General features: G+C 53.5%; 1 protein-coding gene across 1 annotated transcript in view; it reads left to right on the top strand.

The window, feature by feature from the left end:
* LOC102457786 (integrin alpha-D-like) overlaps positions 1–18626 on the top strand; it is a 69251-nt gene extending 50625 nt beyond the window's left edge. Inside the window, exons 25-31 of the mRNA XM_075928880.1 lie at positions 14908–14986; positions 15252–15359; positions 15493–15576; positions 15749–15862; positions 16066–16158; positions 16328–16438; positions 16599–18626. Coding sequence (XP_075784995.1) covers positions 14908–14986; positions 15252–15359; positions 15493–15576; positions 15749–15862; positions 16066–16158; positions 16328–16438; positions 16599–16673 — 664 coding nt within the window. The 3' untranslated portion in view covers positions 16674–18626. The remainder of the gene's footprint in view (positions 1–14907; positions 14987–15251; positions 15360–15492; positions 15577–15748; positions 15863–16065; positions 16159–16327; positions 16439–16598) is intronic.
* Positions 18627–24237: the final 5611 nt, after the last annotated feature.

Below are 24237 nucleotides of genomic sequence, written 5' to 3'. Positions count from 1 at the left end.
CTGGACAGGAGGGCCCCACTTACCTTGGTGGTACGACTGCCCCCAGCGGCCACTCCACATCATGGCTCTCCCTTGCAATCACTGCCCCCAGTGGCCACTCTCAGATCACATCCCTCTGAACTGCAGCCCCTCCCTTTGCATGTTATGGAAAACAGTCCCATTCCTGGCACTTCCCATCTTCCTGGCACAACCAAACCCCGACCTTGCTTTAAGTTAGGAGGAGAGGAAGCTGCAGCGATAACCCGCCCATGTGTTCCTTCCATTTCCAGGCAGGAGCTGTTCACTTCTGGGAGCGGCACTCGAGATGAAGCCACCAAGATTCTCATTGTGATCACAGATGGGGAGAAAAACGACCTACTTCCTTACTCAGCCGTTATCCCCGAGGCGGAGAGAGCTGGGATCACCCGCTACGCCATTGGGGTGAGCTGCGGCCAGGCAGAGAGCTGGTGCAGGTCTGAAGCCAGGAACAGGGTGGAGGGGGGAGGTTGGTTGCTTCAAGTGTGGGAGGGCACAAGCGTTGGGACAAGGCGCTGGGCCAGTGATGCTATCGCAGAGCCGGCCTTTCACTAGCCTGACTGAGGAACAGATTCTGATTCCGCACACTCATGCTTGGTGAAGATGAGCAGCATTGTCCAGTCTAAGGCGGGGAATCCAGTCCACGTGCCCACTCGGCTGGGCTGGAAATGCAGGGTGCTGCAAGGGGGCATAGGCCAGGGTTAGATGGGTGGGTATGTGCCCAGGGCTCTTGGCTGTGACTGACACTGATGCCCTGGTCTCCCCTGCATTTTCCTCTACTCCGCGAAGGTTGGCAAGGCCTTCTCCAGCGATGCTGCCCAAGAGGAGCTCCGAGAGATCGCCTCTGTGCCCGCCGACCAGCACGTCTTCCGGGTGGACAATTTCGACGCCCTCCAGGGCATCCAGAGCCAGCTGCAGGAGAAGATCTTCGCCATCGAAGGTACCGGAGTCAGGGCAGGGGCCGCACTGGCCCTGACTCTCTAGAGATGTGTCTCCAGGCCCAGGTGGGAGGGGGCTGCTGGGAATCCAGAGCTCAAATAGGCACCAATATTGTCTCTCTTTCCCCATCCAACATCTGCCTATTGCTCTCACTCCATGAATACTGCTGATACATTTGCCATCCAGGGACACCCAGGCAGGGGCCTGTCTGGTTCAAAGGACTGAGGGATGCGATACAGCGACCTTCTTTTCTCTCTGGATTGAAACCAGCCTCAAGGTGGGGGGAGGGGCTGGCTCTGGGGAGCAGGGATACCGGTCCTTTCCCCTCTATGATGGTCTCTCCCGTGTCTGTCTGGCTGTCTATCCCCCCAGGCACCCAGTCCCAGAGCAGCAGCTCCTTCCAGCTGGAGATGTCTCAGGCAGGATTCAGCTCCCTGCTGTCCCCGGTGAGTGACGCCTGGCCCTAGGGCCTGCCCCACGCTGCCCTGATGGATCTTTCAGCCTAAGGATCCTGAGCCTGGCTTAGGGCCTGCAAAGCTGCTGGCTCTGCTGCCCTGCTCACTCCTGTGCATCTCCTGGCCCCCTGCTGCCTGTGGGTGACTCGAAAGCCCCAGCGACCCCTGCAGGAGTGGCGTGAGAGCTGCTTTTCCCTTGTTGCCTCAGTAGGGGGCGCTCTCCCCCCCCCCCCCCCCAGCAGTCCCCGCTGTCCCCTGTCCTGCGCTGAGCCGTGCTGTGCTGCAGATGGTGCGGGGATCTCGTGAATCTCTCCTGGGCAGCGCATTATCCGTCATCCCTCTCTTTGCCGTGCATGTCGGTTTAGGAGGGGCCGGTGCTGGGAGCGGTGGGAGCCTACGACTGGTCTGGTGGGATATATTTATATGGGACCAGCGGGGAGCCGAGCTTCATCAATGTGTCCAGAACCTCCAGCGACATGGATTATGCTTACCTGGGTAAGGACCCAGGCTCTGCACCCCCCTCTGCAGCCAGACCTGCCTCTCTGCCAGCAAATCGCACAGAAGGTTTATTCATTGACAGAGACACAGCGTAGCACCCACTTGCTGCTAATAAAGGGAACCAGGAGCAGCCAGCACAATCCACCTTGGGGAGAGGGAGGCCCAGGGCCAGCACCCTGGTCCCCCTCCCTGCATCCTCCCCCAGCCCAGAGTAACTCTCCCACCCAGCAACTGGCTCCAGCCCTCCAGCCCCGCCCCTGCCTTTGTTCAGATTCCTGGGCAAGGTGTCACCTGGTTGCTCCTTCACCCAGGCTCAGGTTACAGGACAGTCTGAGCTATTACTGGGTACATGCTAAGATGGGGCAGTCAGGGCCGGCTTCCCATTCAGGAAGAGCCAATCCCAACATTCCTATCCCCAGCTGTGTTCCACTGCAGGGCCCAGGGAAACTGAGGCACATACACATGGGGTCACAACAGAGCAGCACAGGACAGTAGGAATCACACCCGACATAACAAAGTGAAAGGAGTGAATACAACCCCCCCCACGCCACACAGGCCCTGCCCCATCTAAGTGGCGGATGCATCTCCATTCGGGGCAAGGGATCCCTGTCGTGTGGCTGTTTCCCATCTCACCTCCCCGCGTCCCTCTCTTCCTTTGAGGTTATTCATATCAGGTCATCACCGTCCATGGGCAGAGCAGCTACGTGGTCGGGGCCCCTCGCTACCAGCACGTCGGCAAAGTCGTCCTGTTCAGCCGAGATACCAATGGCGGGCAATGGGCAGCCAGCTGGGCGAAGGAAGGAGAGCAGGTATGGGGAGCATGACACACAGGGTGGAGCCGGTGTTGAAGGAAGCCTGTACCATTCTGACACCCTGTTATAGTGAGATTGGGTCAGAAGGACTCGGGCAGGAGAAAACTTTCACGAGTTTAGAGAACTGCACCGCAGCTGAGAGTCGGCATCTCCCCAGCATCCCAGTGCCTGATATTCAGCTGGCCTTGTCTGCTCTCAAATACTCCTCACTGCTGAGGCTGTACAGGTGGAACCCTTCCGTGAGGAGGATACCTCTGCCAACGGGAGGCTTCTCCCATTGGCCTAGGTAATCTCCCTCCCCAAAGGTGCATCCCCACAGCAGCATTATTCCAGAATAACAGTGCGAGCGTCTACACAGCAATTCCGTTTCTTGCAGTGTAGACATACCCAAGAGACAGTTGCTAGGTCGACAGGAGAATTCTCATCTATCTAGCACCAGCTGCCCCACAGGGTAGGTAAGTTTACTTGTATTGCTCAGGCGGATGGATTTTCCTGTCCCTGAGCAATGTAGCTATACCAGCCGAATTGGTTAGCTTAGACCAATCCTTAGACAGAACTCATCAGACTAACCGAAAGAAACGAAGACAGGGTTAAAACATTACTGACAATAGGCACAGGGTCTGAGCAGGATTGCACCTCCATGAACACTGTATGCTTCTCCAAGATCTTCTGCCTACGCATTCCAGCTGAGCAGGATTCACGACAGTGACTTAGAGGAGCGCAGATAGTGCTACTTGGGCAAGCACAGTCTCTAAAAAGAGATGCACCACAATGTGCATTCAGCAAGATGCTGCCTACCTTGGCTTCTATGTCCCCGTGGACAGAAAACTGACAGTAATGGCACCACCTGCTGTGCCTAAAGGGGGGGTGAGGGAAGAGGATGGATGGAACCTGGGAACGGGGGCAGGTGCTGGGATGCTGCTGGAAGAAAATGGAGGAGGTGACTAAGATGGAGTGACTTCATTGCCCCTCCAGATTGGCTCATATTTCGGGGGTTCGCTGTGCGCTGTGGACCTCAACAGTGATGGGAAGACGGACCTGGTTCTGATCGGAGCCCCTACGTTCTATACACCTCTGAATGGAGGGCGGGTTTATGAGTACTCGGTTAGCCGGCAGGTAGGACGGATGGGCTGAGGGTCGTGTTTTACGTGGGCAGCTCTGGGGCTGGGATATTGTGAAAAAAATACAGCTATAAAACTTTAAAAACTTTTTAAAAATGCGCACCAAAGACTAAAGATAACATATTCAGCTACCAATGTAGGAGAAAGATTCGATGGCCAAGTACGATTCAAGGTAGTTGCTAACTGTGAGCCGTCCAATCTTTCTTCTACATTTCTAGCTGAAAACTCTCTGTTTTCCCTTTTGGTGTGCTTTGAGAGAGATTGTCTTTTTTAAAAGTTTATATGTATTCTTTTTAGTCTTAAATGTGGTGTGTTTCCACTCCTAAGATCTGCAAGGTTGTTGCCCTCCCGGTGCTCGGGGGCAGCGGGCAAGAGCTGCCCATTCCATCTTGGGGGCAGCTCTGCTTCCACCCTGGTGCTCTGGGGGCTCAGCCCTCTCCGTTTCCTCTCCCTGCGCTGTGATGGCTCAGCCTCCTCCTTCCCCTTCCCCTCCCCTCTCCCCGTGCTCTGCGGGCTCAGCTCCCACTGTCTCTGCTCCTCTCTCCGTGCGGCGCTGCACAGAGCCAGGCCGTGTCGGCGCGTGCACAGGAGTCGTAAGTTGAAAATCCCGTGACAGACAGACAAGAACGGTGGCTGCTTAATACAAAGATTGTCTAATGAACACCATGCTCCTGTGAGAGAGACGGGAGGCTCGGAGAAGGAGGCGCTCGCTTGACAGTCCATGCTGGCCCCTGTGCCGCGCTGGAGGGTGCCCTGTTGCTGAGAGAGGCTCAGTAGGGGGCGCTCACCCACACAGTCAATGCTGCTCTATTACCCATATGCCTCTTTGAATCTGGCCTGCAGGGGGTGACGCTGAAGTATAGGAGCACACTACAGGGCCAGACGGGGCAGGCGTTCGGGCACTTTGGGGCCAGCATGTCTGAAATCGGGGACATCAGCGGGGACGGACAGACGGACGTGGCCATCGGGGCCCCCACGGAGAACGACAATCACGGGGCCTTGTACATCTTCCATGGGGAAAAGAGAGGCCTCAGTGCCCAGTACAAACAGGTGAGACCAGTTCATAGGACAAGGTGGGATCAGCACACAGCCCTGATGGGATGTTTTACGGGGGCATCCTTGGTGGCGGCCATGGGTAGTTGAGTGGTATGGGTTGTTCTGGGAAATTAGGGTTCAAATTCCCTTTCTTCATATTGTGAGCCTGGCTAGCTCAGTTGGTAGCCTGAGGGCCCAGGGTTCAAGTCCCTGGTCTGGTGAAGGGGCCTTTTTCTGCACTGGACTTGATGTGCTCTCAAAATCCTTTCCAGTTCTAGTTCGCTGTGATTCCTAACCCTTACTCTCTGCTGCCCCCTCCTGTCCCTTACACGGTCCAACTGCCCCGGCATGGGACTGCTCCTGTTCCCACAGGGTGAGAGCAGGACTGCATTGTCGAGTGAATTATTTACATAACAGAAAATTGTGTTCCCAGGTAAATACATAGTGATGTGCTGGGCACACCTGAAAAGCTGTGAGAAGGTCTACAGGGCTAGTGTTACTAAAATGGCCACCCAAAAAGCAACCAACCAGCTAGAGCATAGTCTAGATCTTGTGAGCCTGACCACCCTGGAAAGAACTGGGGAGGCCGGGGTACCCACCATACCCATGGGCTTCCCAAAGCTGTGGCATGATTTCCAAATGCATCTGGATGAGCCTATGAAATAGGCCTCTTTACCTGCCCAGTTCCTTCTTTCCAGCTCTATCCCCACCCCCCCTCACACACATTTTCCTGAATCTTGTTTTAAGATTTTTTCTTTACTCAGATGGATTCTTAGAAGCAAAATTGGGTTGTTTCCAAATGATGGAATATGAGACATTGCTCCATATTCTAACCAGTCCAAGAAGATACAGTTGTAGTGATAGAGTTGTTGGTGGTTGTCTCTCGGGAGCCGAGGAAGACATTGTGCATTTCATTTGTGGAAACACATGTGGCTTGGGAGCCCAAAGGTCGAAGCACGCATGGGACACTGGTTGTCAGGACAGGAAAGAACACATCTCTATGTCGTCTTTCACTTGCAGCTGCGAGGTGTTGGCAGCGGTCATCCTCAAACTTTGTCACTGCTTTCCTCGTAAGGGAACGCCAGTTAGTCCTGTCAGCAGCAGCTAGTTCAAATTGTCAAGATTGAAGGCCTGTCCACTGCAAGTTGGTCTTCAGATTATCCTTATACCTCTTCTTTGGGCATCCCTGTTTGCGACTACCACGTACCAGCTCCCTGTAGAACAGCTGCCTTGGGATCCTGCTTTCATCCATGAGGAGAACATGGCCAGACCTTCGAAGCTGGATCTGGAGGATCTTGGCTTTGATGCTTGTGGAACTAGTTCTATCAAGCACTTCTTGGTTAGTAATTCGGTCCTGCCAGCATACTCGCATGATTGATCGTAGGGAGCGCATGTAGAACTGCTCCATCCGCTTGAAGTGCCTACATTACAGGGTCCATGTTTCACAGCCATACAGGAGAGAGGTGAGGACCACGGCATCATATACTTTGAGTTTAGTTGACAGGCGAATATCTTTGTGCTGAAGAACTTTAATACGCAATCTCCCAAGTACCTGACTGGATCCTCGCTGTAATCTCTTTGTCAAGGGATCCATCACTTGATATTGTACTGCCCAGGTACTTAAAGCTGTCCACTACCTTCAGTTGTGTACCATCAATAGTGATACATGGCTGTGGAGGAGCACTGTTTGGAGCAGGCTGGAAGAGGACTTCTGTCTTTCCGAGGCTAATTGTGAGACCGAACAGTTTAGATACTTCAGAGAATCTGTCAATGATGGTCTGCAGGTGGTTCTCTTGGTGTGCCATAAGGGCGCAGTCATCAGCAAACTGCGCTTTGGTGATAAGCCTCTCCAGTGTCTTGGTCTTTGTAGTAAGGCGTCTCAAATCAAACAGTGAACCATCCAAACGGTATCTGATGTAAATACCAAGATCTAAGTCTCTGATAGCATGCATGAGGCCTTGAGTGAAGAACTGGTTAAAAAGCACTGGGGCAAGTACGCAGCCCTGCTTTACGCCATTGGAGATGTTGAATTTCTCAGATGGTACACCAGCCGAGAGTACCTCTCCTGTCAAGTCATCGTGAAACAGCTTGATGAGTGAGATGAACTTCGGTGGGCAACCCAGCTTCCTGAGGATGTGCCTCAATGCATCTCAGTTAACCGTGTCGAATGCCTTCGTCAGATCAATGAAGACAGAGTAGAGGTTCATATTCTGCTCAAGGCACTTCTCTTGCACCTGTCTCATTACGAAGATATTGACAGTATTGAGATATTGACAGTACTGAGATTAGAGCAGAAGCCACATTGTGACTCGGGGAGATTCACTTCTGAAACTGTCAAAATCAGCCTGTTCAGGATGATGCGGGCAAAGATTTTCCTGGCAACGGAAAGCAGCGAGATACCGCTGTAGTTCCCGCAATTGGCTCTTACACCCTTATTCTTGTACAGAGTAACTATCACGGCATCACGAAGGTCAGATGGCATTTCTTCCTCTTCCTAAATACTGGTCAAGACATTATGAAAAACCTTAAGTGACTCCTCATTAAATGCCTTGTATAATTCTGCAGGAATTCCATCCTTGCTGGATGCCTGCCGCAACTCATCTACCTGATGGCCTTTCTAACTTCGTCAATAAATGGAGGCTCTCCCAGGTCTTCAAGGGTTGGCTTCTGAGGAATCTGTTTCAGTGCTGACTGATCGACTGATGATGGACGATTCAGGAGCTGACTGAAATACTCTTTCCATCAGTTATTAATGCCAGCCTTATCCCTAATCAATGTGGTTCCATCTGCAGACAACAAGGGGGCAAAGCCAAACTTGGAAGGACCAAAGACTGACTTGATGGAGTTGAAGAACTCCCTTGAGTTACTTAAGTCAGCATAGTGTTGCACCTCTTCAGCTTTCTTCTCCCACCACTGATCGTGCATTTTGCGGATTTCTCACTGAGCCTGGGCCTGGAGAAACTTAAACCTGTCTTTCTTAGAGATGGAGCCTGGGTCATTCTGCCACTCCATAAATGCCTTGTTCTTCTTGGCAAGCAGGTCCTCAATAGCACTGTTATTCTCATCAAACCAGTCTTGATGATTGCGTTTCTTGGGATCCAGCATTGACTTCGCTGTGTCCATCACCATTTCTCTAAACTGGCTCCACTTCTGGGTTGGACTTCCAATCAGTGGTCCATTGGCAGTCAACTTTTCATCAAGGCTTGACTGGCACTTACGCAGATGAGAAGGCTGCTGGAGTCTGGCAATGTTAAAGGCTGTTCGAATGAGCTTTAGGCGCTTTGGGTGATGCTGAGTGATGTGTATTTAGAAAATAGTGCGGACAAGCCTATGGTCAGTCCAGCACTCTGCTCCTTGTATGGCTCTGATGATAAGGACATCTCGAATATCACGCTGATGAACAATGACAAAATCTATTATGTGCCATTGTTTTGATCTAGGGTGCATCCAAGTAGTCTTGTATTTGTTTGCCATCCTGAACACTGCGTTTGTGATGAGGAGGTCATATTCTGCACATTTGCTCAACAGTAATAAGCCATTGCTGTTCATCTTACCAACACCATGTTTGCCTAACACTCCTTCCCATCGACTGTGGTCGCAGTCAACTTGGGCATTGAAGTCTCCCAACAAGATCAACTTGTTGTTGGCCGGCACTGAGCACAGAATGGAACTGAGATCAATATAGAACTGTTCAGTTGTCTCCTCTGTGCTGTTCATGATGGGAGTGTAAGCACTGATGACTATTGGATGCCACTTGTGACTAAGGGGTAGGCGTAGCTTCATAAGCCTCTTGTTAATACCGACAGGCAGGTCCGAAAGTTGTTTCATCAGACAAGTCTTAACGGCCAGACCGACTCCATGAATCCTATCCTCATTCTGCGCTTTCCCTTTCCAGAAGAAGGTGTAATCACTAGTTAGTTCAGTGAGAAATCCTTCTTCAGCAAGTCTGGTTTCACTCAAGGCAGTGATATCAATACCATAGAGTGAAAGCTCTTTAGCGACTAGGTCTGTTCTCCAATGAGGTCTTACTGTGTCCTCACGGTCCGTGAGCGTACAGACATTCCATGCTCCCATTACCAACTTCTTCTTTTTTTGCACAACATAACCTGTGCGTGAAAAATATTATCATAGTGAGAAAGCCTTTTCACAGAAAAGATCCCACTCTCTCGGCCTCAGAAGTCGGAATCCAGTGGCACGAAAAAAATCGTTGCTTCTGGAGACTATCTCGGCTGCATTGGATGGCCACGTCACCTTAAATGCGTTGACATTCCCCCACGCACTCCACAGTGCGCTGCTGCAATGCCTTCTCAGCCGTTGAATCAAAAGGATTTCCTCCATCTGATCCATCGAAGCCATCTTCGCATGCTGGGGTGAGCAAGTCTCTAACTCCCTGAGGATTTCAGTCCCATCAGTTACCCTCACCTGGTTTAGCTGGCCTGTCAAAGCCCTTGCCCAGGGTGTGGCCATTGCTGCATGCAAAGCAACTATGTGGAGCCACAGGTGAGAGCTGGGTGCAGGTAAAAATCAATACTAGCATGCGACCCCATACACCCCAGTGATAGAGTATAGGTCCGGATACAGACATATTGGTATAGGTGGGATGTTCCTGTAGTAGAAGTTTAGGTACGTTTGGTTTGGTTTTTCTAGATTTATATTATTTAAAAATATCTATTTCAGAGAAAAATGTAGGAGAGCCACCCATTGGCCTCCCTCACCCTCCACTCCCCTCTGGCAGGCCTGGGAGAGACGGAGAGGGGGCAATTACCCTGGGGTCTGGCAATTTAACAGGGCACTGGGCTCCCACCCACCGCTGCCAATACAGCAGCAGCAGTCAGAGCATCGGCTCCTTTCAATCTCTGCCAGAACCCTGGGTAGCAAACTCCGGGCAGCGCTGCAGGGCTGGCTGGAGGGGGCTTGCACCAGCCCCGCCCCTTTCGCACCAGGCCACACCCCTTGCAGGGCACGGAGCCACGCCTCCACCTTGCCCAGGCAATTCTGTTGGCCGCCTGCCCCCTAGTGCCCGTTACACAGAACAGCTGCCCCTTCCCGTCCCCGACTGCTCTCTCTGCCCCACAGCGCATAGAGGGGGCGCAGTTCCCCAGCAGGCTGCACTACTTTGGCCAGGCCGTCAGTGGCGGGACAGACCTGACGGGGGATGGGCTGCCGGACATCGCGGTGGGAGCACAAGGGCAGGTCCTGCTGCTGAGGTGAGTCCCTGTGTCCTGGCCCTGCCCCGCCGGGCAATCTCAGACAGAGCCTGGACATGGGTGTGTGGGTGGGTGCCTGTCACCCCCTGCTGGAGAAGGGCAGGATAACAGCGCGGCTGCCTCCTTCTCTGCCTTCCAGCATCTCCTCTGGCAGTGATGTGTGTCCATAGCCCGTCTCTCTGCCTACTGGAGGCACGTCCAGGCAGGTTGGGAGGCTCAGGGGAGGGACAGGGCCTAGCCCCAGTGCAGGGAGTGGCAGGATGATGGTTCTGTTCCCCACCTGGCAGGTCTCGGCCAGTGCTCAGAGTCGGGGTGTCCATCAGCTTTCAGCCCCCCACGATCCACACCTCAGCCTTCGACTGCCAGGAGCAGGAACAGCTCAACACAGAGACCAGTGGGGCAGAGGTCTGCTTCACTGTCACGAAGAGCACTAAGGACAGCCTAGGTTGGACCAATCCTACCCCCCAATTCTCTCCCACTCCCCAACCTCCTAGTCCCCTGTCTTGGAGCAGGATTGGAGCCAGCGCAGGCCCGTGTCCCATTTGCCCTTGAGCGTCCTGCTCTCAGCCTCTGTCCTGCATTTCCTCTTCCCCGTAGGCAACAGGATCTCCAGCACCATCCAGTACAGCCTGGCCCTGGACCCCGGGCGGAGGAAGATCCGAGCTGCCTTCGGCTCCACCGGCCCCGTCCTGAGCAGGGAGCTGAAACTGGGCATTGAACGGAGATGTGAGACATACCCGATAATGTTACCTGTGAGTTTGTGTGGGGGGTTCCCAGCTCCTCCCCCTCCTGCTGTGTCTGCCCCTGCAACCCTGCCCCTTGTGCCAAATCACCCAGTGAACAAACCTCTCCCGGATCCGCCTTTCCTCATGGGTCCCTACATGTCTCCCCAGCTCTGCCCTGAGGACACCCTGACCCCCATCACTCTGCGCCTCAACTACACCCTGACGGGGGAGCCCATCGCTAACACCAACGGTCTCAGACCCATCCTGAGCGAGGACTCCATACTGGTGCCTGTAGGCTTGGTAAGGCTGCAGTGTTTGTGACGTTGTAGTGACTCTGGTTTTGATTACGGTGTTGATGTTCTGTGTTGATGGGTAAATTTGTAACGTGGGTGACCGTGCTGAGTGAGGTTGAAATGATTGTGTTATTAATTGCATTGGTGGTTAGGACTGCAATGGTTTTGGTGATAGTATAAATTGAGGTTGAATTAGCTGGATTAGTAGAGACCTTGGTTACAGGCTGAGGCTGTAGTTATTGTGGTATGGGTGATGTTGGTTCAGAGTGTGATCACCTGGATCAATCAGTCTTCAGCTATCGCAGAGTGTAATAGTTCTGGTTATGTGTTGATTCAGATTGGTCTAGTTTTTTTCTTATGCTGTCTGGTACAGATTGCATTTGTGATGGTGGTGATAGTATGGAGATTGTAGTAGTATTAATAACAGTACTGGTTGAGTTTGTAATGGTTGTATTTGTTACTGTATTGTTACACACTGTACTAGTGGGTGGCAGTGATTGTAGTGGTGTTGGTGACAGTTTGATGTTGTTCTGTAACTATTGTTTTAGATTCCGTTGATGTATTATTACAGATGAAATTTTAATGCTCATAGTTAGAGTGTTAGTTGTTATCATGGCTGCATTGAAACAGTGCTGTTTCAGATTAGGTTCACAGTGGTGGATGGTGTTATTGTAATGATGTTGGTTACATTGGTGACTGAGGTTGCAGAGATTCTGTCATTTTAACAGATTTGTTGACACTGTATCGGAGGTAGCGGTGAAAGTGATGGTTGAGACAGTAGTGGAGGTGCTAGCATTGGCAGAGGCTCCTGCATTTATATCACTAGGGACAGTGTTACTTCAGAGAGTTTTGAAGTTTATGTTGGCTGTGGTTGAGATGGTAGAGAACTCGTTGACAGTGGTGGCTGAAGCATAGTGGATCTGTTGGAATGCAATGGTGCAGGTCACAGTGTAGGGGGAGAATGCAGCCATGGTGCTCTTGGTAACGCTGTTGTTTCAGACTGTATTGCTGGTGGTGATGGTGACAATTGAGATGATATGATGGGTGAAAATGCCGTCTGAGTTTATTCCAGTCCCCTTCTAACCTCATGCTCCCTTCCCTCCCTCTCTGCCTCCCGGGATGTCTCCCTAGCTCCCGTTTGAGAAGGACTGCGGTGACGATAAAGTCTGCACTGATGAACTACACATTTCCTTCAATTTCTCAGGGTAAGCCCCCTCCCCCCTCCCTTTCCCCTTGCACTCACAATAACTTCCATAGTGGGGACTGTCTGGCTTAATCAGGCCTCAGATCTGCAACACCCAGCTACAGACCTTCCCATATTTCCTGGGGCATTAGACAGGGCACCAATACAGGAGGCGAGCAGCTCTTCAGTCACCAGCTGGGAATTTGTATCAGATGCTCACACCCTGCCTTAGTGCCCCCCAGTGGCATGAGGGGCTGTGTGGAGATCCTGGTTGGGCATTGCTATGGGAAGCTCACAGCACTCGTTTCCCCTGCTGGGCATTGCCCCATTGAAGCTCACAGCAATGCTGGGTCACTGCTGTAAGGAAACTCGCCCCTTTGTGTTCCCCCTTAGCATGAGCACCTTGGTGGTGGGCGCCACGCCTGAACTCAATATCACCGTTTCCATCCAGAACCGCGGGGAGAATTCCTACAGCACCACAGTGCGGTTCTTCTACCCGGCCACGCTGTCCTACCGCCGGGTCCTGCTGCTCCAGGTACCACACCACAGACATGGGAGACGGGATACAGGGTATGGGTGTGGGTGATCAGCTGGTGCAGGGAGCAGGCATGGACTCAGCAGGAGGTGCTGTGGTGCAGGAAGCAGGGAGGGGCCCAGCAGGCGGTGCTGTTCTGCAGGGAGCAGGTGGGGGAATCAGCAGGGGGTACTGTGCTGCAGGGAGCAGGCATGGACCCAGCAGGGGGCGCTGTGCTGCAGGAAGCAGGGAGGGGCCCAGCAGGCGGTGCTGTTCTGCAGGGAGCAGGTGGGGGAATCAGCAGGGGGTACTGTGCTGCAGGGAGTAGGCAGGGGGCCCAGCAGGAGGCGCTGTGCTGCAAGGATCAGACAGAAGTCCCAGCAGGGGTCGCTCTGGACCCTGTCTCTCACTGGCTGGTCCCTGTGCTCAGTCTAACAGGAGGACCATGGCCATTAAGTGCAGTTCAGCCGTGAGCTCGGAGGAGCAGACTCAGAGGAACAGCACCTGCCACATCAACCCCCCCATCTTCTGGAGCGGAGCCGAGGTAGGCTCTACCAATAGCCTGTTCCTGCCCGTCCCCCGGGGCATGGCTCCCTCTTATCCCACGTGTGTTTCCCAGGCCGTCTTCCTTGCCACCTTTGACGTCTCCTCTGAGGCCGACCTGGGGGACAGGCTGCAGATGACAGCCAGCGCCAGCAGGTGAGGGGGGCAGGCCGCAAAGGGCATTGTGGGAAACTGTGAAGAGGGGTAAATGGATCAGGCCGTGCAGTGAGGAATGGTGCATAGGTCAGTGTACTGATGTGTGATGCGGGACACATGGGGCAGGTTACAGGTTGGTGTGATGGTGCAGAATCCAGTGAAAGGCAATCAGCAGTGTTCTATTGCAGTGCTGTATGCTGCAGTGCAGTGCAGTGATCTGTGAGGGCAATGCAGGGATGTGTTGTGCATGGTGCAGTGCATGGCATGGTGAAATGCAATGGTAGGGGGCAGTGTCAAACAGAGGAGTGATGCGGGTCACAGTGCCATTGAGTGGAGGGCAGTGCACCTCAGTGGCGGAGTATTCATTGCAGCATGGTGATGGCTGCCACTGCAGAGTGGCATATGCCATGAAGCCAGGCAGAGCAGTCAGATACAGCCGAGTGCATCGTGCACTGGTGTATGGCAGTAGAGGCTGGCTACTGCACACTGAGAGGTGTTGTGCAGTGCTGTGTGCTCAAAGAAAGGGGGCATAACACAGTGCAGTGACCTATACTTCAGCGTGGGGCACTGATCTGTACCCAAAGCAGTGGAGCATGTTGCAGCCCATGGATGTAACCTGCAGAGTCATGCCATGGTATATAATCCACAGCACTGACAGCTGGTGCACTTCAGTGCAGTGGAGTATGGCGCAGCTCACTGCCTATACTGCAAGGTGGTGTTGTGGGCTATGAAACAGAGCAGTGACATATGATACACTGCAGTGGCAGTGATGTAGGTGTAATAGGTGCAGTCCTATAACAAAGGCTGCATCCAGCGTGGGGCAGTGATGAATATCCCTGGCCAGTGGTGCTTGTGGCAGTGCAGTGATGTATGTTGCAGGCCAGGGCAATGGTCTATGGTACAGTGCGATGGAATATGGTGCTGTGAAGTAACATACACTGCAGTGCAGGAGAGTGCTGCGGACCCAAAGCTGTAGTGTGTTTTGCAATACAGTGACTTACAGTGCAGGGAAGAAGCAATTAATGCAGAGCATTGCGGTGTGGTACAGGGCAGAGGAATAGGTCTTTGGAGTGCAGTGCAGTGCAATATTGTGAGGGGCAGTGGCTTACAGTGCAGCCTTCGTGCCAGGTTATCTGGCTGCATCTCCTCACATCTCTTCTTTGCCTTCCCCTCCCCGCAGTGACAACGGCGGCCCTGTCACTGAGCGCATGGTTCACCAGGCGGAGCTGCCGGTCAAGTACGGCATCTTCATCATCCTCAGCAGGTAGGTCAGTGCAGAGACATTGGGAGAGAGCCCCCTGTTGGGCCCCTTCCTGTTCCCTGCTGCACAGCGCCCCCTGCTGGACATGAACCCCACTGCCACCCTCCAGCTCCACCCATCACACTCCCATCTCCCTCGTTCCTCCCCCAGCCTCGAGGAGTCGACCAAGTACGTCAACTTCTCCGCCAAGGCGGCAGAGACAAGTGCACCAGTGACACATCGGTACGAGGTGAGGCTGGTCGCACAGCGTGTGAGGGAGAGGTGAAGCTGGGGGTTGTGGGGGGGCTCAAAGGAGGGGACGGGAGTGGAAATGCCTGAGCTGGATCTAGTGATTTAGAGCATGGGGGAGACGCAAGGGGCAGGGAGCCAGGACTCCTGGGTTCTCTCCCCAGCTCTGGGAGGGGAGCAGGGTCTGAGGGGTAGAGCCGGGGCCTGGGGGTCAGAGCTGCCGGGTTCTCTCCCTGCAGTTCCTAGGGGGAGTCTGTTTCTTCCAGGTGAAGAACCTGCGGCAGCGAAGCGTCCCCCTGTCGGTCACGTTCCAGTTCCCCGTGGAGCTGAGCGGGGTCCGTGTGTGGGATGCCTCTGAGGTCGTCCCCTCCAAGGTACCTGCCTCTCCCTGGGCTTGTGTGTGTGAGATGGGCCCTGTGATACCTGCCTTGCACCACAGCGCCCCCTGCTGGGGTGAAAGCCCCATTTCCACACCCCCATTCTCTCCATGTCTCTCTCCTGGCTTAGCCCCAGCTGGCTCAGTGCACCAGTGAGGTGGGAACATCTGGTTCCAAGGACTTTGTGAAGCTGATGAGCGAGCGCCCCCTGCTGGTGAGTTCAGGCCAGTGTGGTACCAGCAGCCCCTTTCCCCTGCACAAACACAGACAGCGAGTGGGGGGCTGGGCTGGGGGAAAGCCTCCTGCTACAGACAGACCCTCACCACCATGGCCATTCCAAGTTCCTGCACGTCCCTGCCTCACCCGGTGATATTCTTCTGCCCCAGGACTGCTCCGTGGCCACCTGTAAGAAGATCCGGTGCACAATTGCCTCCCTGGAAATGCAGCAGCCGCTGGAGTTCATGATCAAAGGGAACGTCGGCTTCCAGTGGGTCTCCCAGGTACGAGAGCTGCCTCTGCCTCCTGGCCGGGCGAGAGACTCCTCTTTGAACTGCCCTGGTGCCCTCCCCAGAGGTAGCTGCATCTCAAGGCCAGGGATTGCTCCTGTACGACCGGCCTGTCGATTGCTCTGGGACCCCTGGGGTGACGCTCTGGGCAGGTCGGTGTCATTTCTGGTCAGGGACAGGGAGTTTCTCTGTTCCAGACTCAGCAGCAGAAAGTGACTCTGGTGAGCGAGGCCCGGATTGAATACGAGGAGAAGAAATACACCCAGAAGGAGGGATTTGTCCAGCGCCAGGTACCAGAGTGACCGTGCTGGGATAAAGAGAGTGTGGGCTAGTGGTTAGAGCAGGGGGGCCAGGTCTCCTGTCTCTGCTCTGGAAGGAAGTGGAGTCTGGTGGTTTAGAGCAGAGATGGGAGATGGTGGCAGGAGTCCTGGGTCCCCATCTCACGGCTCCTCCCCGCAGGTGCAGACGATGGTGCAGCAGCTCGTGGTCTATAACTACCTGCCCATCATTGTGGGCAGCAGCGTGGGAGGCCTGGTCCTGCTGGCTCTCATCACTGCAGCCCTCTACAAGGTGAGGGGGGCAGGGCTTTCACCCCTTCCCCACAGCCTGGCCCTGTCTCTCTCCCAGCTGGGGAGAGGGGCAGAGGGAGGCTCCCAAATCCCATCTCCCTGCTCCGGGCGGGTGTCTGTCTGCCTGGCTCTGACCATCTCCCCCCTCCCTTTCCTACCAGCTCGGCTTCTTCAAGCGCCAGTACAAGGAGATGATGGACAGCGCGAGGGGTGGGGATGGGACCGGCCTGGACTAGAGCGACTCTGCCAGTGTCTGCCCCAGCCCCCACATCCCCAAGCAATAGCCCCTCCCCCACATGGGATGCTCTGGATCTCCACTCCCCCACATCACCCGCCATGGACCACCGTCAGTCTGCACCCCGATGTGCTGCTTGCTCTCAGACCAGCCCCCTAGGACCACCGTGTGGGGTTGGCAAGTGGACTCCTGGGTTCGCTCCCAGCTCTGGCTAGGGAGTGGTGTCTAGTGGTTAGAGAGGGTGGCCCAGGGACCAGAACTCCTGGGTTCTCTCTCTAATGCAGGGCTGGGGAACTTTTTTCAGGTTGTGGTCCCCTGACCCACAGAAAAATCAGCCAGGAGGCACAGAACAAACCCTCATTGACATGGCCACTCACTGAGAAGCAAAAAGACCCTCTCCCCACTTTCCCCTGACACCCCAGGGTCCACGTCTCTGTCGGACCCTCGGTTGGCCACTGGGGAACATCTAATAAAGCCAAGCTCTTGGTGTGATCTGTCTCCCACCCTGAGTACAGCGGATGTTAATGTGGAAGGGAAAGGGGCCATGCTGTCAGCTCCGGGCAAGGCTTCCGGCCACACAAGGGAACGAAATCTCCCCTACAACAGACTGCTGCGGGGTACTCGGCTCGTCGCTTCACCAGCTCTGCCTACTGGCCACTCTGAGGGTTCCCACTGCGCGGCCAATGCCCCAGTGCAGCGGTCGCATCTTGTCACCGCCTGGCTCTCTCCCCACGCTTGCTCCCGGTCGGCTGCCCCCGGCCGCAATAGCTGGCGGGGGAACATTGGCCTCTCCCTTGGCTTCCACCCCAAACCCTCCAGTCTGCAGCTTCCTTAACCTCACTGCTCTCACTCCCAGAGCACTCCCTAGCTTGCTACCCCTCATTCCAGACCTACTTCTCCTAGGTCTCAGGATTCCTGCCTCTCCTTCTGTCTCCCTTCCCTGACTCGCCTCCCCCGGCAGCACTCCCTGGTACCACTCACTAGGTTTGATGGAAGCCCTGCCTGGTGCCTCTCAAACGAGCTTGCTTCTAATTAGAGGCCTGCTCCTAACCTAAATTTCTCCCTCATTTGCTGCTTAATTGGGTCTGCCTGGCCTAATTCAACCCCCTCAGAGCCAGAGTGGGGCCCTGATTGAAAAGGAGAAAATAAATTTCCTTCCCTGGCAGATTTACCCTGTGGAACTCACTGCCACATGAAGTGAGGAGGCCAAGCGCTGTGGCTAGAGAGAAGGAGAGGTTGGTGTGGACCCTACACCATGTGAGGTTACTTTGTTTTGCAAGCCCTGGGACCAAGTGACGGCAGCTAGCCCTCAGTCTACTTGGCTTATTGAAAGGAAGATTGAGGGGTGACGTATGTGCAGTGTTGAGAGAAAATGCCGCATCCAAAAGAGCTCTATGATCTAGTGCAGAAAAACGTTGCTACAAAGTGCTGCTAGCTACCCTTGGGCCCATCACCAGTCTCGTTGTGGCACCTTCCACTGGCAGACCTAGACTTTGCTCTGTCTGGGGCACAGCCTAGCTGTTTACCCCCTAATGTGGGCAGCATTCATTGACTAAGAGATTTCCAGCACAGAAAGGGCCACTTAGTGAGACCTCTTTTCTGACTCAGGCTTTAGGGCTGCCCATGATTAATCCTGGTTTGAACCACATCTACACCTTCCCCTCAGGCACAAAGTTTGTTACTCTGTCAAAGAAAGGTATTGAGTTAGTACCATTAGTTTGACCCAATTTGTTCTCGATAAATTCATGCTGGCTGTTACTTCCTCGGTGTCTGCAACTTGATTGTGTAATTATTTGCTCCATTTTCTTTTTGTTTTAGTACGTTTTTAAAAATGGGAATTCTATCAAGTGTTATAACCAACAAGGACAATAGTAAATTTATACTGAAGTTAAGCTGAGTGGCCTGTAATTCTCCGAGTTGTCCTTATTTCCTTTCTTTATAGGTTGTCACTATATTTGCCCTTTTTCGTACAGAAAATACAAATAGCAGAGCTGTAGTTAGAATTTTAAAAATTGTTTTAGTGACACATTTTGTGAAAATAAAAACATGTCAGTTGGGTATAAAGTTGGCGATCATAGACTCCTAGGAAGAGACCTCAGGAGTCATCGAGTCCAAAACCCTGCCCAAAGCAGGATTGACCCTGACTAAATCATCCCAGTTATAGGCTGACCTACTGGTGATGGTGATCAGTTATGTATTCATGTCAATTCCACAATTTTGTATGTTTAGTTGATAATGTTAAATGATTTTTCTAGGCTGTTTGTGAAAAACAACATGGAGTCTGTCTACCAGCTGACCTCAGGACAGGGAGGGGCCCTCCGCCTCAGAGTGATAAACAAGAACCGGCACAGACCGGAATTTCCCGCCTTTTCTTAGTTACCTCAGAACTGGTCCCCACTGAGGAGCTCACAGGGCAAAACTCACCTCAGGGGTTTCCCGCCCTGAAGGTTTTACAAGTCCAGACACAGCCCGTGGGGGGTGCTGTCCATCTAAGTGGCCAGTTGGGCCATTAAGGGTTTTACTGGTCACTTCCACTGTTTCCTTAAAGATTATTAGTTTGCATCCCCTGCTTTTCCCTTAATACTGTAGCAAATCCCTAATGCAGTGTCTTCTTGTTTTCACCTTGAATTTGAGTCTGTTTTCTTTTATCAGCCTGATTCACAGGTGATAGACTCTGAGGGAGGGGGTGGATCTGTTTTCTTTTGACTGGGGTTTCACTGTCAGGCCATTTTGAGTGTTATCCAGGCCCCAGGGGGGTAACACAGTCAGGACTTTGTTAGGCTGGGCCTTAAAAACCTCTAAGAAAGACTTTCTACCACCTCCCTCATGAACCCATCCCACTGCTTCCCCACCCTCCTAGGGAAATAACACAGCCAGGGGCGGCCCGTCCATATAGGCACCCTAGGCAGTCGCCTAGGGCGCCAAGTTAAATGGGGCACCAAATGGTAGCGCAATATCATTGAAGGGCTTGGAGGTGGGGGCGCCGATTGCATGGTTCGCCTAGGGTGCCAGTTGCTAGCAGCTAGTCTAGGGCCGCCCTGAGCGCAGCACAAGCCCTTTGTTAAAATCAGGGCTGACTAAAATCAGCTCTTTAAATAAAGGATCTTTTATGCTCTGACAGCCATTTTTCATAGGCGTGTCCCATTTTCCCCTCTTTGTCAGGCCTGTCATGGCAGCCACCATGTCGCTAAACTCCTTTATGAACCAGCTTTTTATTTGTTTGCTAGTCCTAAGGAGTCCAGCAAACGACCCACTGCTCACCCTGTGTCCTATGTGTGAGCACTCTGCACACCCCATCTTGCGTGGGGAGACCCTGACAGTGAGAATGGGATCCCTCAGCCTTTACAGCACCGGGCCACATGGACCCAGAGACCTTTCCAGTAGCTACTCCGAAGAGTCGAGTCGTCTTTACAGGCACTGGCAGATGTTTGCCATCTGTGAGGCACCTTGTTAATAAACGGCATGAAGGTTGGGCTGGAATTCGTTCATCGGAAGGGCAACACCTTGAATACCCACAGCCCCAATTCTGCCATAAAAGCAGATCCCTCCCCCATCACCAGCATCAAACGCTCCGTCTATACTACAAGGGTATTTCGAAATTAGTGGAATAATAACTCCCAACATCACTATTTCGAAAGAGTGCGTCTACCCTACAAGGAAGCCTCGAAATGGGTCCGAGCCAGGCTCCCCTAATGTAGACGCGCTACCTTGATGTAGAGCCCCAGGAAGCACTGAGGAGTCATTATTTAGAACTAGCCAATTAGCCCGTCATAAGATGGGATTTTCAAGTCTCTCCTCCACGTCAGCCTTCTCTCCTGAGCCTCCAGTCTCTCGCTCTGTCTCTCTCTCTCTCCTCCTCCTGCCTCCCCTCCCATCAGCTCTCCTCCGCCTCCTGCCTCTCTCTCTCTCTCTCTTCTCCGTCCTCTCCTGCCTCTCACTCGGGGGACCTCGGAGCCCAAACGGTCGCTTGCGCCACTTGCTCCCACGTGACGGCCCGGCTGAGCGGCGCAGAAGTCAGCTGAGCGCCACTGCAGGAGGTGAAGGGGGGCGGGCGGTGGCATTCACGGCCGGGGGCAGGGCCTGGAGCCACTTTCACACCTCACGTCACCACCCCGCCTTCCGCCGTGGCGCTCAGCTGACTTCTGCGCCTCTCAGCCAGGCCGCCCCGTGGGAGCAAGCAGAGCAAGCAGCCGGTCAGCTGAGCACCATGGCGGGAGGCGAATGGTAGCGGGTCATGTACGTCACCGCCCTGCCCCCCTTCCCCTTCCACCGTGGCGCTTGACTGACTTCTGCGCCACTCATTGGGATGCTGTATGGGGAGCGCGGGGCCCAAACGGCAGCTTGTGCCGCTTGCTCCCCTGCGGCAGCCCGGCCGAGCGGTGCAGAAGTCAGCTGAGCGCCACGGCAGGAGGCAACAGAACCACCTAGAGGGAACAGCCAGCATTTCGGTATTACAGAGTCACAGACATTGGGCTACTATATATATGATGGCCATGGGGAGGAGCTATTGTGAATTAGCAGGCATGGAGTGTCCACACTACCACTGTTTCGATATAGCAGTTTTGAGAGGGGCGTTATTCTGCATGGAATGCGGGTTTAGTATTCTGGAATAAGAAGCCTGTTGTTTGAAATAATTTCCAAATCCTGGGCTTGCTGTGTGGCCAAGTGCCGTGTTATTTCGAAATCGCGCTGTCCTGTAGACACACCCTAGGGAATCTGCCAGTCAGCTAAATCCTGCCTCCTAATGAATTTTGCAGAAGCTGGATGGGCCAGTGGCTCATGGGCCAGCTTCAGACATGGAAGCCAGGACGTCAGCTTCCTGCTGTGCCATGTGACTCCTGGCATGTCACTTCATCCATGCCTCGGTTTCTCTCTCTGTACAATGGGGACATTTGCCTTCCCCTTCCAGGGCGATGTGAGGCTAACTCTGCCAGACACTGTGAGGAGTTCAGACATCAGGATCACAGGGACCACGCATGCAACACTACGGCCCATCTCTGCTCCCGGGATTCACTACTGCTTCTTCGCTAACTCATGCCTGCGCTCGCTCTTGTGAGCCTCTGACCGTTCCCTCTGTCCCTCACGTAGAGCTCTATGCTCATCCCCCTCTGTGCCTTTGTCTGAGTGGAGCACATGCTGGAGGGTTTGCTTTTATCACCCCAAAACAGCTTTGGCTGGACAGCACTAAGAGGAGGGAAGTGCCCCGACCGCAAATGTAATGGTGCTGACAAGGACTTGGAAGTATCCTCCTGCATGCGCCAGCTCTGCCTTCCTTCATGGAGGAGAAAAGGGAAGTTTAAATATAGAAATGGAGGTTGATAAGAAAAAAGCCAGAGTGGGTGAGGTCTAGAGAGCAGTGGAGAGAGAAAGCAGAGCTGCTACAAAAGGAATACCAGATATAGGCAGTTTCTGGAATGTACAGCATCCACACATGCTGTGCCTCACCCCAGAGCTAGCTGCATTTAAGTATCAGGCATGGGATCCCACTATAAATAACCCCTGAACTCCACACCAGAGGGGCCTGCATATCAGAACCAGTCACAGACAGTCACAGTCCTAGAACCAGAGAACTGGAAGAGACCTCGAGAGGTCACCAAGACTAGTCCCCTCCCCTCACGGCAGGACCAAGCACCGTCCTCATGGGGTCCCAGACTGGAGGACATGGCCCCTTGGGGGGGCATGAAGAAATTCCAGGTGGGGTGCGGGGCGACCCAGTCCCCCCCGTCATTTCTCCCCTAAAGTTTTTTTGGGGGGGGCATGAGGGTTTCTTAAAAATCAAAAAGGAGGCATGATGTCAAAAATTTGGGGCACCACTGCACCTCTAGCTCATCCCTGACAGGTGATTCCACAACCTCCCCAGGCAACTTATTCCAGTGTTTATCCACCCTGAAAGACAGGAAGTTTTTCCTAATGTCCAACCTAAACCTCCCTTTCTGCAGTTTAAGCCCATTGCTTGTTGTCCTATCATAGAGGCCAAGGAGAACAATTTCTCTCCCTCCTTCCTGTGACGCCCTTTTAGATCCCTGAGAGCTGCTATCATGTCCCCTCTCAGTCTTCTCCTTTCCTGACTAAACAAGCCCAGTTCTTTCATTCTTCCTTCATACTTCCTGTTTTCTAGACCTTTCATCATTCTTGTTGCTCTTCTCTGGACCTTCTCCAATTTCTCCACATCCTTCTTGAAGTGTGGCGCCCGGAACTGGCCACATGACTCCAGCCAGGCAGGGCACACCAGGCGAGGGATCCCTGTGGTCAGTTGGGAACGGCTGCATCTCAGTTCTGGGTGATACAGCCCCCACCGCAGAGGCGACTGGGGATCCCTATACAAACAGTCCCCATAATGCCCCCACCCCAGCTCACCCACACCCAAGGTGGTAGCAGCAGATAGACATTTTAAGGGAAAAGCAGAGCCCAGCCCAGGTGCCACGCACTCCCACCCCCATTCTCACCCGGAACTAGCCCAGCCTGGCAAAGTGGGAAATGTTGAAACCACAGAGAGAGCCTAGTACCCTTTCCAAAAACTCAGTGGGGCCGTCTTTCATATCCTCATGCCTTTCGACCTGCCCAAAACCAAGCGCAACCCAGGCTGTGCATTTGTACAGGGATCCCTCACCCAGCACTGAAATGCAGCTGCCGCTGGGGTGGGACACAGGGACTATTTATACAGTGCTGAGGTACAACTGGTTCAATACAACAAGTCTTTGTTAATAAGCCAAGCTATTCCCTGGCTGCCAAAGGGTAAAATGGCTAAATCTCAAAAGTTGTGTGTGTGTGTTTGTTTTCTGGACCCTTGTGGGGGGGGGGGGGTGATGGTAAATGGGAAGGTCTGAGTACAGATTTGTGTGGTTGTGTATGTGGTTCTCTCTGAGCTGGTTAATACAGCTTTGTGAGTGGCTGTTTCCCTGTGGGTCAGTATGAGGATTTTTTTTTTATCACAGATGTGTATCAGGTTGTGTGTGTAGTGGCCTCCTGGGGGCTGCGTTGACATCTGAGTTTGTAGCTGCCTCACTGTGTGTGGTAAAGCTGAGTGGGCCGTTTTCGCTGGCATTGACAACACACACAAGTTGCCCCAGTGTAACTAGAACTGTGGCAGTGGGACCAGCCCGGCTGTCCTGTGCGGATGCTCTGACCTGGGTTTAGCAGCGGCTTAATGGCCTAGTGAAGAGAGTCCCTACGCTCAGTGTGGTGAGCCAGGGCCCAGCTGGATCAGGGTAAGGGGTGGCGAGGCAGAAAAGCTTTGCCTACGTGGGGACCTGAAGGCCCTTCCAGGAGCAGCTCAGCGTAGCTTCATTTCTGACCCCAACTAGCTTTCTGCTGCAGCCCAGTGGAGCTTGGGGTCTGTGTCTCTGGGTACGCCTATGACTTGGTGCAGCTCTGCAGGTACCCGGCTGTTAGTGTCTTAGATTCATAGATCTAGATCCATAGAGCTGGAAGAGATCTCAGAAGGTCATCAAGTCCAGCCCCCTGCCTAAAGCCGGACCAATCCCAACTAAATCAACCCAGCCAGGGCTTTGTCAAGCCGAGTCTGAAACACCTCTAGGGATGGAGATTCCACCACCTTCTTAGGG

This window comes from Pelodiscus sinensis, chromosome 4 (genome assembly GCF_049634645.1).
Source record: "Pelodiscus sinensis isolate JC-2024 chromosome 4, ASM4963464v1, whole genome shotgun sequence".
NCBI classification, from domain to species: domain Eukaryota; kingdom Metazoa; phylum Chordata; order Testudines; family Trionychidae; genus Pelodiscus; species Pelodiscus sinensis.
This window is presented reverse-complemented; position numbering and strand designations above follow the sequence as displayed.